Source organism: Anolis carolinensis, chromosome 4 (genome assembly GCF_035594765.1).
Source record: "Anolis carolinensis isolate JA03-04 chromosome 4, rAnoCar3.1.pri, whole genome shotgun sequence".
In the NCBI taxonomy this organism is placed as follows: Eukaryota; Metazoa; Chordata; class Lepidosauria; order Squamata; family Dactyloidae; genus Anolis; species Anolis carolinensis.
In genome coordinates, this window is record NC_085844.1 from 101,708,900 (window position 1) to 101,723,565 (window position 14,666).

The 14,666-nt window shown below is 41.3% G+C and overlaps 1 protein-coding gene across 7 annotated transcripts in view; it reads left to right on the forward strand.

Moving 5' to 3' along the window:
* Nucleotides 1–14,666, forward strand: part of trio (trio Rho guanine nucleotide exchange factor) — a 446,368-nt gene that overhangs the window by 200,660 nt on the left and 231,042 nt on the right. For all 7 annotated transcript variants that reach the window (XM_062979400.1, XM_062979401.1, XM_062979398.1 and 4 more), the window contains one exon: nt 4,515–4,745. In XM_062979400.1, coding sequence (XP_062835470.1) covers nt 4,515–4,745 — 231 coding nt within the window. The remainder of the gene's footprint in view (nt 1–4,514; nt 4,746–14,666) is intronic.

Here is a 14,666-nt window from a genome sequence, read left to right on the forward strand (position 1 = left end):
GACAAAGTTCTGGAACACAACACACCAGACATCACAGTTGTGGAAAAGAAAAAAGGTTTGGATCATTGATGTTGCCATCCCAGGTGACAGTCGCATTGATGAAAAACAACAGGAAAAACTCAGCCGCTATCAGGACCTCAAGATTGAACTTAAAAGACTCTGGAAGAAACCAGTGCAGGTGGTCCTGGTGGTGATCGGCACATTGGGTGCCGTGCCAAAAGATCTCAGCCGGCATTTGGAAACAATAGACATTGACAAAATTACGATCTGCCAACTGCAAAAGGCCACCCTACTGGGATATGCACGCATCATCCGAAAATACATCACACAGTCCTAGACACTTGGGAAGTGTTCGACTTGTGATTCTGTGAAATGAAATCCAGCATATCTATCTTGTTTGCTGTGTCATACAATAATAATAATAATAATAATTTATTTGTATTCCTCCCTCTCTCCATGCAGGGACTCAGGGCGGTTTCCTGCATATACGACAAATATTCAATGCCAGCAAGGAGAAACATACAAACAAATTACATCAAAGCAGATCACTTCAAACAATATATAAGCAACCTAACTTTAAAACTTAATAACAGACCAAAATAGCAAAAATAAAACTTAAGTAACTGCATGGAGCGCCGTTACCTTCCTGCCGGAGCGGTACCTATTGATCTACCCACATTGACATGTTTTCGAACTGCTAGGTTGGCAGAAGCTGGAGCTAACAGCGGGTGCTCACTCCGCTCCCGGGATTTGAACCTGCATCCTTTCGGTCCCAAAGTTCAGCAGCTCATTGCTTTAACATACTTCGCCACCGGGGTTAGGAACTAATAAATAAAACCTTAAAGTAAGAAGAGATAATTTACTGCTACCAACAGGTTAAAATCAATTCCAGCAACTAGACAAGATTTAGCATATCTAGTTGAAGAGGTAGGTCAAGGCGTGTTAGTTTTCTTCCTCTCCATATGCCAGTATGCATGGATGGGTTTTTAGCAGCTTTTTGAAGGCTAGGAGATAGGGAGCCATTTTAGTTCTTTTGGGAAGAGAGTTCCAGAGGCAAGGAGCGATGGAAAAAGCCCCCTCTCTCATTCCCACCAACCGTTCTTGAGAGGGGGGCGTGGGACTGAGAGCAGCGCCTCCTCCGCAGATTGCATCGCCCAAGCCAGTTTGTATACGGAGATGCGGCTCTGCAAATAGTCTGGGCTTGAATCATTTAGGGCTTTATAGGTGACTAGCTGTGCCCAGCCACGCGTTGCTGTGGCAAAGTGGTGGTGGTATTGGTTAAAAATTGTTGTGGAATTTTTATTTGATGTTATTTGTATTTTTAAATTAATTTTATAGTAACTTATCTTTTTATTTATTATATTTTATTATTTTCTTGTATTATTTTTAGTTATTTTCTGTTATTATAGTGTTTTATTGTATTCATTTTTTAGTGTTTTTAATAATTTTTAGTGTTTTTTATTATTTTTATTGTATTATTTGTATTTATGTTATTTTTTATTTTATTATTATTTGTGTTTTTATTATTTTATTTTATTATTTGTATGTACAGTAGAGTCTCACTTATCCAACACTCATTTATCCAATGTTCTGGATTATCCAACGCATTTTTGTAGTGAATGTTTTTAATACATCATGATATTTTGGTGCTAAATTCGTAAATACAGTAATTACTACATAGCATTATTGCATATTGAACTACTTTTTCTGTCAAATTTGTTGTATAACATGATGTTTTGGTGCTTAATTTGTAAAATAACCTAATTTGATGTTTAATAGGTGTTTCCTTAATGCCTCCTTATTATCCAACATATTCGCTTATCCAACATTCTGCTGGCCCATTTATGTTGGATAAGTGAGACTCTACTGTATTATATTTTATTATTTGCTAATATTATTTTATTTTTATTTTTTAATTGTATTATTTTTTTTTGTTTTTTTTTGTTTTTTTGTATTTGTTTTATTATTATTATTTCCTCTTTGTATTGGTTGTTCTGAGTTCTGTGGTCTGCCTGGTCATGTTCCAAATGTATTCTCTCCTGATGTTTCGCCTGCGTGTATGGCAGGCATCCTCAGAGGTTGTGAAATGTGTTGTAACGAAAGGAAGTGGGGTTTATATATCTGTGGAATGACCAGGGTGGAAGAAAGAAGGATTGTCTGGTTTAGCCAAGTGTGACTGTTGGAATTGGCACTGAATAGCCTTGTAGCTTCAAAGCCTGGATGGTTCCTGCCTGCCTGGAATGAACAAAATGTGGCTCCCAGTATTTAAAAAAATCTGTGAAATCAGGACAATTAACTAAAGAACAGCACTGAGCAATCAGAGAATTCCAGACATGATGTACTGAGGGCAAGCTAACATTTCCCAACAAAAGAATCCCCCTCCGAAGCAGGAGGTAGGCAGGCTTTGAAGGTGCAAGGGCATTCAATGGCAATCAAGGTGACCAAGTGAACATTCACAGTCACCTCAGACAGATAAGAGTTGTCCCATCCTGGATATCATTGGAGAGATAGAAACAAACATCCCACTTGTCTGTTTTCAAACAGATCTCATAATCTCTGAGGATGCCTGGCATAGACATGGATGGCCGTTTGGCAGCAGATAGGGTCGTGAGGGAATGTGATGTTTAATAGGCTTTTCCTGAATCCCTTCTTATTATCCAACATATTCAGTTATCCAATGTTCTGCCGGGGTGTTTATGTTGGATAAGTGAGACTCTACTGTATATTTATAATCTTATATTATCTGCTTAGAACTGGATTATATGAGGCTTCTTTTACACAGCTGAATAAAATGCATACTGAAGTGGATTATATGGCAGTGTGGACTCAAGATAATCCAGTTCAAAGCAGATAATATAAGATTATAAATGGGTTATATAGCTATGTGGAAGGGCCTTGAGTCTACACTGCCATATAATCCAGTGCAAATTAGATAATCTCTAGAAGAGGCCTAAGTGAGGCCCAACTGTGCCTGTCTCCTGGGCTGAGTAGGTTGCTAGGACACCAAGTGGGTGGAGCTTAGCCTTCTAACTGGCAGCAATTGGCTAAAAACAATTATTCCTCTCCCTCTAATTAGGACTTCATTTTTCTTTTCTTTTCTTTTCTTTTTTTTTGTTTGTTGTCGGAACTTAGGGGCAAGGATGGTGGATTGTGCTGCCAAATTTCTAGGTTCTGGGGCTTGTAGTTTTGTTGTTTAGTGGGAGGGGAGGATACCATTACTCATTTATATATATAGATAACCAGCATCTTATATTTAGCCCAGAAACATATTGGCAGCCAGTGAAGCTGCCACAATAAGGGAGTCGTCCTCTCACGATACGGCGCTCCAGTTAGTAACTTGGCCACTGAGCTCTGAACTATTTGCAGCTTCTGAACTATCTTCAAAGGCAGCCCCATGTAGAGAGTGTTGTAGTCCAGACGGGAAGTAACAAAGGCATGGACTGCCATGGATAAATCTAACATCTCAAGGTATGAGCGCCACTTGTGCATGGGTTTTAGTTGTTCGAAGGCACTCCTAGCCACTGTCGACACCTGAGGTTCCAGGGTCACCCCCAAGCTGCAAACCTGAGTCTTCAGGGGTAGTGTACCCCGTCCAGGACAGGCTGTAACCTCACATCCTGATCCGCCTTCCAACTGGCCAGGAGTACCTATGTTTTGTCTGGATTGTTCTTCAACTTACTAGCCCTCATCCAGTCCATTAGCCTATGTAATTAGTGTAATTATAACTTAAACCTCATTGGGTCCTTGTTATCTATTGAGGTTTGGTTCCAGGGCCTCCATGGATACCAGTACCATATGTGATAAAATTGTGTTCCTTTTTTAAAATGGCAAAATCAAAATGATTAAAAAAAAAACATTTTCAAGCCATGGAACAGAGTCTGTGGATATGGGGGACTGAGTGTATTCTACTATATTCATCTGTGATAGCACAACAAAATTCATATATCAAATGTTTAAACATGTACTCTGAGTTTCATAATTTATTAAAAGGTATGCATGAAATAGCTTACAAGTTTAATATTGTAGGTTGATAATCATATTGCTTGGGCCTTGATGACAGTCTTCTAAAATTTTATTTAAAAAGAATAGCAGTAGAAGACGCTTGTAGTAATTTACCAGTCTGGGATATTTGAAGATGCCCGTTTATATAGACCCTGATTTAAGAGACTATACTGTGTGCCACACATGAGACTGAGATTTTTCAGGTGTTGTATCACCTCTACAGTCCTGTGCCTTCTCTCCTGGCCATGCCCAAGGCCCTGTAGCTTAACGTATCTCTAGGCTCAAATCCATAGTATTTGATGTGGTTGTTTGTGATTGAAAGCAGTAGTTTGCAGCCCATCCTTCAACAAACAATGCTCTTTGAATTTTAGCCAGAATAAGTACTAACATTCTTTCCAGTATGTGGAGTAATGGTATACTCATTCGTAGTCTGAGATGGAAAAGCACAGTTTTCATAGTAGATATTTGCATTTTGTAACCAGCAAGTTTTTTTTCCATAATTTTCTAAACAGGTCAGCCAAGATGGAAAGTCATTACTTGATAAACTGCAACGGCCTTTGACTCCTGGAAGCTCAGACTCTCTAACAGCTTCAGCTAACTACTCTAAGGCAGTGCATCATGTCCTAGATGTTATTCATGAAGTGCTTCATCACCAGAGGCAACTGGAGAACATCTGGCAGCATCGAAAGGTTCGCCTACATCAACGACTTCAGCTCTGTGTCTTTCAGCAGGATGTACAACAGGTTAGTTCATAGCTTCTAATGTTACAGGAGACAGTGCATTACAGGTTCATTTAGAGTCTTTTTAAAACAACAATAATGGCATCCTTTCCATCTCTTTTCTATGCTAGCTTTTACTATGGCAAAAAGCAGTAATGGAGGGAAAATGACGTTCTTAACCAATTCACTTTGATCTCCTTTCAATCAAACAAACACCACTAGACAAGATTAAAGCAATTATTGACTTTCTTTTGTTCCAGAGTCACACCAAGGCCAAAAACCAATGTTAATTTCAAGTTGAGGGGAAAAGTTTGCATCCTATCTTCCTTTGTTCTTTTGAGAATCATTACCACAGATAAGAAAAATGGTAGCCGAGGAGTTCCAAAGAATGGGAATTAATGAAGCCCTAGCTCTAGCACAGTGCTTCTCAACCTGTGGGTCCTCATATGTTTTGGCCTTCAACTCCCAGAAATCCTAACAGCTGGTAAACTGACTGGGATTTCTTGGGAGTTGTAGGCCAAAACACCTTGGGACCCACAGGTTGAGAACCACTGTTCTAGCATTTGCTAATGACAACCGTTGCTTCTTGGGCAAGATGTGGTGACAGCAAACACACCAGTTAGTTCCTGAGGTTGGACAAGAAAACAAGGGAGCCTCAGAGAAAAAAGATTTCAGGGGCGGAATCACACAGCTCCTTGACCATTTATAGTTAATTCAAAAATGTAGGAAGAGGTTAAGGGGAGGTGCAATTGATCTGTGAATAGGAGAGAGGAAGAAGGGGAGCAACAGTAGAGTTGGCTGAACAGAAAAAGAAAATTATCAGGTACTGTGTCCCTATGTAACAGTAGAACAGAATTGCTGACAGTTCTATCATGTGGTTCACAGCCATATGCCATTCCCATTAGCTGAGATGTCACCACTTTCCTTCTTTCAGCTGGAGTGGCTAAACAGCAGAAAACAATAATTTGTAGTTTCTTATTTCCCTAACAAACCAGAACTTAAACATAGGGTTTGAAAGTGATTTCCTTTTCTTACCTTATTAAAGGCGTAACAAATCAGAGCCTGGATTTGAATACATAGAAAAACTTGTGTTTCCTGGCTCCTTTCTTAAGTTGTGTGGAGGTGTCACCAAGGTGTGGTCTGCAGATGTGGACTACCACACTCATCAACCTTTGCAAACAAAGCAGTTAGTGGGGAATAACAGAAATTGCAGTCCAGCAGCATCTAGAGCAGAGTTTCTTAAACCTTTCCACACAGGATCCCCTTTGGACTGAGAAATGTTTACATGACCCCAGATATATAAAATCACTTTGTACCTTAAGCCTCTGGTATATGTTCATTGACTAGGACTTTTTTCCTCATTCATGCTTAATATTGGTATAATTACAACATATACATATTAGTTTTATTTTGTCAAAAAAAAACCCTGACAGGTGCAATGTTTTAAGTGGCACTGCTGTCATATTGTTTGATCCTCACATATCACTTTGTTGAAGGTTGTGGCTGCCTGTCGTCTGGGTCACTGATTGATGAATTATGGTGGTTCTATGAATCCATCAGAAACTGACCTGAGGAATGCACACATCCCATAGAGATGTGGTTGTTTGTGTCAGTGTTATTTGTTAAATGTCATATGTGTTAACACTTTGTCCCTTTCTGCCACCATTTTTCTTCTGGGTAAATAGCCTTACTGTGATTTACTTGGATTAGACCTGTCAGTTTGAAGAAATATTTATTGAAGACGCAATAAACAGGCTTGGTTACACCATTGGCCTGAGTATACAGAAGTAGCCATTCTTGTTGCAATCCAAATAAATGTTAAGATAATTACATTGATGCCATCTGTTTAATCCTTGCTCACAAAACCTGTTAATATAGAAAAGTGTGGCAATAATTAAACATTATGTTCAGGTTTAGGCTTGGTTTTCATTTTTAAAACCCCAGGATATTTGTATATTTGTAATCCTTAACAAAATCAAATCAAATTACTGTTTTATATAGAGAGAATACAAGTTTCATTCTGAAAACTAGGTGTATATAAGACACATTTACAGGAGATTGGTTTCATTTAATTACCATGATTCAATCCTGTAGAATCTTGGAACCTGTACTTTAATGAGGAATTTGACATTTTCTGAGACAGTTCCAGGTAACATAATGGTGATATTTCAGAGCATTCCAAGCACCCCATCAAGTTGCATATACCAGCATTCCACAGAATGGAGTCATCATATTGCCAAAACCATATACCATATTTACTCGAGTCTAATGTTCACCTTTTTTGGCTAATTTATGCACAGCCTTTACCTCAGGAAGGGACCCCTGGTGGCACAGTGTGTTAAAGTGCTGAGCTGCTGAACTTGCGGACCAAAAAAGGTCCCAGGTTCAAATCCCGGGAGCGGAATCTGCACCCGCTGTTAGCCCCAGCTCCTGCCAACCTAGCAGTTCGAAAACATGCAAATGTGAGTAGATCAATAGGTACCGCACCGGCAGGAATGGCGCTCCATGCAGTCATGCCGGCCACATGACCTGGAGATGTCTATGGACAACGCCGGCTCTTCGGCTTAGAAATGGAGATGAGCACCAACCCCCAGAGTCGGTCACGGCTGGACTTAACGTCAGGGGAAACTTTACCTTTTTTTACTTTACCTCAGGAAGGGGCATGGCTTCCCTAATGGTCTCATTCATGCTGCCTGCCTCCATGATGTGCTATGCCTACGCTGTTGGGTGCATTACATTCGAGGACAAATCCATTTTTGTCATGTGTACCTTCAGAATTGAGGTGCGCATTACATTCAATAGTGCATTATGCTCAGGCTCTCCCAGGAATTCCTCCCATGGCAAAATTAAAGGAATGGGATAGGAAACTAAATTATTGGGTTGAAGGAGGGAAAAGACCAAGAGTAAGGAAAAAATTGATAATTGCAAAAGAAATGAAAGGGGGATGGGGCTGTCCATGCCTAGAGCTATATAGTGATGCCTTCCAAATTGAAAGAGCGATAGAATTACAAGTGACAAATAAAAAATGGGTGAGATTTGAAAAGGAAATGAATGGAGTTAATTGTGAAGAAATAATCATTAGAAAATGGGATAAGAGAAATATAGATAAATTAATAGGACCAATGAAAGGAACAATGCAAGTGTGGAAGAAATGGCAAGGGAGAATAAGTAGCTTAAAATCTAAAATGTCAACAGTATGGATAATCAATAAGGATAAGGAATCAAATATAAATAGAAATATTCAAACATTGAAGGGAAAAGGAATAGAGAGACTAGAACAACTATATGACAGAGAGGGAACGGTAAGAGAAAATAAAATTAAACAATGGCTTGGAGAAGAAAATTGGTTACAGATAAGAGCAATCTGTGCATATTGCAAAATAAAAGAAAATATTAATATGGTTAAGAGAGAAGATAACGCCTTTGAAAAGATAATAAGAGAAAAGGGGGAAGGAAAGAAGGCACAGGCCAGCAAAATATATACAATGCTCATAGAGGCTGATGGATGTATAATACGGGATCTAAAAAGTATGTGGGAAACGGACCTGCAAATCACAGAACAAGAGATGAGAAATGTGGTAGAGACAATAGGGATGAAAAGGAATACCAGAGTACGAGAAATGAGGAGGAAAATATTGCACAAATGGTATCGTACACCCTGCCAATTAGCATACTACTATAAAAAGGGGAGTAGTCAGTGCTGGCATGGATGTCATCAGAAAGGGCGGTTTATGCACATGATGTGGGAATGTGAATATGTACAATATTTTTGGCAGACTATACAAAATGAGTCAAATCAAATACTAGGAAATGAGTGGGTCATAACAAAGGAAATAGCGGTATTAGGGAAAAGAGAGGAAATGGGAAATAAAAGGGAAATAAAAGAAGCAATAATTGAATGTGCACAAGCAGTAATAGTATTAGGGTGGAAAGATAAATCAAAATGGACAGTAAATAAATGGTACCAATATATGGTGGAGCAAATGGAATTTGAAATTATGAATGTGAAACTAAATGTTGTAAAAACTAATGAAAATAGAACAAGAGAAATGGAAGAAAGATGGACAATGGTAAAGAACTATATCATGAATCAATCTGGAGATCAAGCCATAAGAAATAAGATATAAATGTTATATAGTATATAGGTTTGAAATTGTCAGGACCCAGGCTGCAGAGCACCAATAACCATGCGCAGAGACCAGAATCTATCTAATATCTTTATTAAAGAAATATATAAAGTCAATAAAAACAAGTGAAGAATATAGTTCAGAAGCAGACCTTTCAGATGAGGTCAAATATAGTCCAGGAATATATTGTCCAATATAAGATATTAAAGTCCAAAGTTATAATCCACTTGACCGAAACACACACCTTGCCAAGCAATGGTGTGGGGAATGACAGGGTCCTTAAAGTCCAAGGTAGCTTGACAACAAGGCTGGAAAATAGGCTTGAATCTTGGCTAGATCAAACTTGAAACGAGGCAAACATGAAACTTGAACTGAGTCCATAGAAGTCCGTGAAACAAGGCAAGGCTGGAAACTTGATCCATGAAACAAGGCAAGGCTGGAAACTCGATCCGGTAAACAAGGAACTGGGGTACGAAGTCCACACACGATCTCTCTCCTCAAGCTGAACAATTGACTCCGCAAGGTTCCCCTTGCGGCAAGACCCCTATATAGGGTCTTGTTTTCCCGCCAACAGAACACTTTCCCTGGAGAACAAGAAATGAAACCCAACTCTGTCCAGATGCATGACTCCTTAGAATTTCCCAAGGGAAGCAGACCTAATCAGCTAATTGTCTGGCAGCGATTCTGAGGCTCCGGCGATTAGCCTCCCTGGCTCCTCTATCTCTATTATAATTGTCCTTTCGGGAAAACGGGGGAGAATTCTGCCCAAGGCTTGTTTGGTTAACTTCCTGAGGACAAACATCCTCCAGGTGGCGAGGCTCCGATTCAAGCTGAACCGGTGGAAATCCCAAATTTTCCTCCTCATCTGCCACAATAGCACTAGGAACGGGACTACAAGGCCCATGAGACATCACAGAAATGGATAAAGATAAAGATATAAAATTGTCTCATAAAGAAACGAATATGTAAAAAGAAAACAATCCTCGTGTTGGTGGTGGGAATTGTAAATGTTTTGTATGTCTACGGTATGTATTTTTTGTGTTAAAAAAATTATTTAAAAAATAGTGCATTATGCTCAAGTAAATAAGGGTAATATGGGTAAATATTGTTCAAAACTCAGTACTATTTTTCTTCCTTTGAGATGATGGAGCTTGTAATCTAATAATAATCCATACAATAAGATTAAGGTGGTTAAAATTAGTAATAGCATAATGTCTAAACTGAATCTTCTTAGTGGTCATTGCTATACATTTAAAGATGACCACTTAGGAAGTGGGAAAAAATTAAAAATCCTCTGTAATTATGATCATAGTCCTGTATTCAAAGTTATGGTTAGCAGAATCATTGATGAACCCCAATCATGGTTTGGTGGAATGTCTGAATTAAACCCATTTTTATAAATTACTAGCTTGGGGCCCTGGTGGTGCCCGGGTAATTTGAGAAACTTGTGTGCCAAGTTTGGTCCAGATCCAAAGTCAGCTGGGTTCAGTGCTGTCTGTATAAGGGTAAACTACAACTCCCAGATGCAAAGGTCAATCACCCCGAGACCCTGCCTGTATGCACAGTTGGGCATGATGGGGTTGTGTGCAAAGTTTAGTCCAGATCTGAAGTTGGGTGGGTTCATTGCTGTCTGTATAAGGGTGAACTACAACTCCCGGAGCCTAAGGACAATCACCCCGAAAACCTGCCTGTATGCACAGCTGGGCATGATGAGGCCGTGTTCCAAGTTCGGTCCAGATCCGAAGTCGACTGTGTTCAGGGTTGTCTCCATAAGGGTGAACTACAACTCCCAGAGCCAAAGTACAATCACCCCAAAACACTGCCTGTATGCATAGTTGGGCATGATGAGGCAGTGTGCCAAGTTTGGTCCAGATCCGAAGTCGGCTGGGTTCAGTGCTGTCAGTATAATGGTGAACTACAACTCCTAGAGCAAGATGTGAGTGAAGCCACTTGGTTCATCCTCCCCCAATCTACCCCAGGACGGAAAGGGGTTCATGGTGGTTCTGTGTATCAAGTTTGGTCCAGTTCCGTCACTGGTGGGCTTCGGAGTGGCTTGTGGGAATCGTAGCGATTGAAAGTACTACAGATCCCATCACCCATGGTCTATTGTCCCACAAACGGCACCAGGACACAATGTGTGTCATGGGGGTTAAGCGTGTCAAGTTTGAGACAGGTCCGTCGTTCCTGGCGCTCACAGTGGCCTGTGATACTGGCGGCCAGTCAGAAAGCTACCACATACACAGATACACAGATACGCTGCCGCACCGCCGCATACAAACACTGACTGTTATTATATACTAGCTTGGGGACCCGGCGGTGCCCGGGTTATTAGTAGAGGACATTGAGCTGTTTTGGATATTATGAATGGGCCCATTGCTGTAGATCTGTGGCCAATGGGGTTTGCAGTGGGAGATGTTTTGGGTGAAAGTACTGCTAATCCCATAATCCTTTGTCCATCCTCCACCAAGCTGCTGCAGGGTGCAAAGTGTGTCATTTGGGATATGTGTGCCAAGTTTGGTTCAGTTTTGTCAATTGTAGCATTTGCAGTGGTCTCTGGAAGTGAGTGACGATACTGCAAGTCCCATCATCCATGGTCCAAACTCTTCCAAACCACACCAGGATGTAGAGTTGTAATGGGGCCTCTGTGTACCAAGTTTGGTACTGATTCGTCATTGGTGGTAGTTGCAGTGCTCTCAGGAAGCCAGTGAAGGTATTGCAAGTCCCATGGTTCATCCCCCTCCAAACAGCACCCAGGTGCAGAGTAGGACATGGGGCTCTATGTGCTAAGTTTGGTCTTGTTTAGGCATTGGTGGGAGTTGCAATGTTCTCAGGAAGTGAGTGAATGTATTGCAATTCCTATTATCCATGGTCCATCGTACTCCAAACTTCACCAGGGTATAGAGTGGGTCATGGGTGCTCTGTGTTCCAAGTTTGGTCTTAATCAGGCATTTGTAGCAGTTGCAGTGGTCTGAGGAATTTAGTGAAGATACTGGAAGTCCCATTATCCGTGGTATGCCTTCCCCCAAATTGCACCAGGAAGTAAAGTTGGTCATGCGGGTTATGTGTGCTAACGTTGATCCTGATCCAAGGTGTCGGAGACAAAATGTTTGAAAGTACTGCAAATCCCATAATCCTTGGTCCATCATCCCCGAAATGGCTCCAGGCTGTAAAGTGGGTCATGCGGGGTATGTGTGTGAAGTTTGGTCCTGATCCATCATTAGTTAGAGTAACAGTGATCTGTTGGAGACAATGTGTTGGAAAGTACTGCAAATCCCATAATCCTTGGTCCATCATCCCCGAAATGGCTCCAGGCCGTAAAGTGGGTCATGCGGGGTATGTGTGTGAAGTTTGGTCCTGATCCATCATTAGTTAGAGTAACAGTGATCTGTTGGAGACAATGTGTTGGAAAGTACTGCAAATCCCATAATCCTTGGTCCATTCTCCCCCAAAGTGCTGTAGCATGTAAAGCATGTCATTTGGGATATGTGTGCCAAGTGTGGTCCAATTTTGTAATTCATGTGAATTGCAGTGGTCTGAGGAAGTGAGTGAAGGTACTGGAAGTCCCATCATCCTAGGTATGTCCTTCCCCAATCTGCAACAGGACATAAAGTGGGTCATTGGGGTTCTGTGTGCCAAGTTTGGTCCAGTTCCGTCACTGGTGGGCATCGTAGTCATCTGTGAGAGTAGAAACTATTTAAAGTACTACAAATCCCATCATCCCCCAAACGGCACCAGGACAGAAAGTTTGGGCCAGGTCCCTCATTCCTGGCGATGACAGTCACCTGTGAAAGTGGCGGCCAATCAGAAAGCTGGCACATACTCGCATACATACATACCCGCAGACATACATACCCACATACAAACATTCACTTTTATTATATGCTAGCTTGGGGGCCCGGTGGTGCCCGGGTTATTAGTAGACGGCATTGAGTTGTTTGGGGATGTGCGGAAATATCACTTAAGTTTGGTCCAGATCCGTCATCAGCTGGGTTCAGTGCTGTCTGTATAAGGGTGAAGTACAACTCCCAGAGCCAAAGGTCAATCACCCTAAAACCCAGCCTGTACGCACAGTTCGGCATGATAGGGCTGTGTGCCAAGTTTGGTCCAGATCCGAAGTCGGCTGGGTTCAGTGCTGTCTATATAAGGGTGAACTATAACTCCCAGAGCCAAAGGACCTAGCAACCCGAAAGATAGTTGCTTCTATCAAGTAGGAAATAAGGTACCACTTATAAAGTGGGGAGGCAAATTTAACTAATGAGGACGTGCCGTCACAGTGGATGATGAAGCAGCTGCTCCCCCCTGTGGCCAGAATCGAACATCCCCTCAGGAGAAGGTTAAATTGCCTCTGCGTCTGTCTCTTGTCTCGGTTCTATGTGTATATGGGCATTGAATGTTTGTCCTATATGTATATAATGTGATCCACCCTGAGTCCCCTTTGGGGTGAGAAGGGCAGAATATAAATACTGTAAATAAATAAATAAATAAATAATGTTGCCTAAGTACCTGACGTTGCCTGGGTTTATTTAGTAAGGATATATATTAGAAATAGGCATTTTTGGATTTTGGATTTTAAGAATAAAGCTATTATAAAATGCATAACCATATAAACAGAACCATTTATATATATATATAAACAGATCACATTATATATATATAGGGCAAACATTCAATGCCCATATACAGACAGAACCGAGACAGACGCAGAGGCAATTTAACCTTCTCTTGAGGGGATGTTCGATTCTGGCCACAGGGGGGAGCAGGTGCTTCATCATCCACTGTGACGGCCCTTCCTCAATCCAACGTCGTAAATTAGTTAAATTTGCCTCCCCACTTTATAAGTGGTACCTTATTTCCTACTTGATGTGGTGCTACTTCCATCAGCCCAAGATCAACCTATTTACGTACTTGCCGCCTTACCTTGTTGAAGGAGAGTGCTGTATCCAAAAGACCCAGGCAAAAGCTGCCCTGTTTGGAACCCTGTTTGGAACAGGGAAGATGGCCACCTCTTTTGTGGCCTAGCAGAATGGAGCCAGCTTGCAAGGCCTGAAACGTGTTAGCAAAATGATCAAAGGCGGCTTGGATTGGGGCTTTGGGGGCTAGAAGTGTTCATAAGCCTGAAAAGGCATCGTTAAAAAGATAATAACGATGTTCTCTGCTGTCTTTTGAAGAAAGTAGGGCCTTACAAAGAAGTTGAAAGCTGAGGCAAGATGACGTCCTCTTTTGGGCCTAGCAGCGTGGGGCCAGCCTGGAAGGCCTTAAACATGTCAGCAGAGGGGCCAAAGGGGCCCAGTGGTGGGTGGGGGGAATAAAAGTGTTCATAATGACAGCAAAGATTAAAAAGATAGTCATTTTTTCTTTTCAGTCTGTTGTGCAAAGTACTGTCTTACCTTGCAGAAGGATAGTTCTGGCAATGACCCAGGCAGAAGCTGCTTTCTTTGGAGCAATCTTGAGGCAAGATGGCGTTCTCTTTTGGGCCTAGCAGCGTGGGGCCAGCCTGGAAGGCCTTAAACATGTCAGCAGAGGGGGCAAAGGGGCCCAGTGGTGGGTGGGTAAGGTTGGGGGGGGGGGGAATAAAAGTGTTCATAATGACAGCAAAGATTAAAAAGATAGTCATTTTTTCTCTTCAGTCTGTTATGGAAAGTAGATATAGTAATGTAAATGTAAAGTTTTTTATTATCAGTATGCACAGTTGGCCATGTTGGGTGTATTTGGTATAGATCCATGGGTCCTAGGGGTTATGTGTGTCAAGTTTGGTCCAGGTCTGGCCTTCCTGGTGGTCCCAGTGGTGTTTTTTATTACAAAAGTGTAGGGTGAAGGC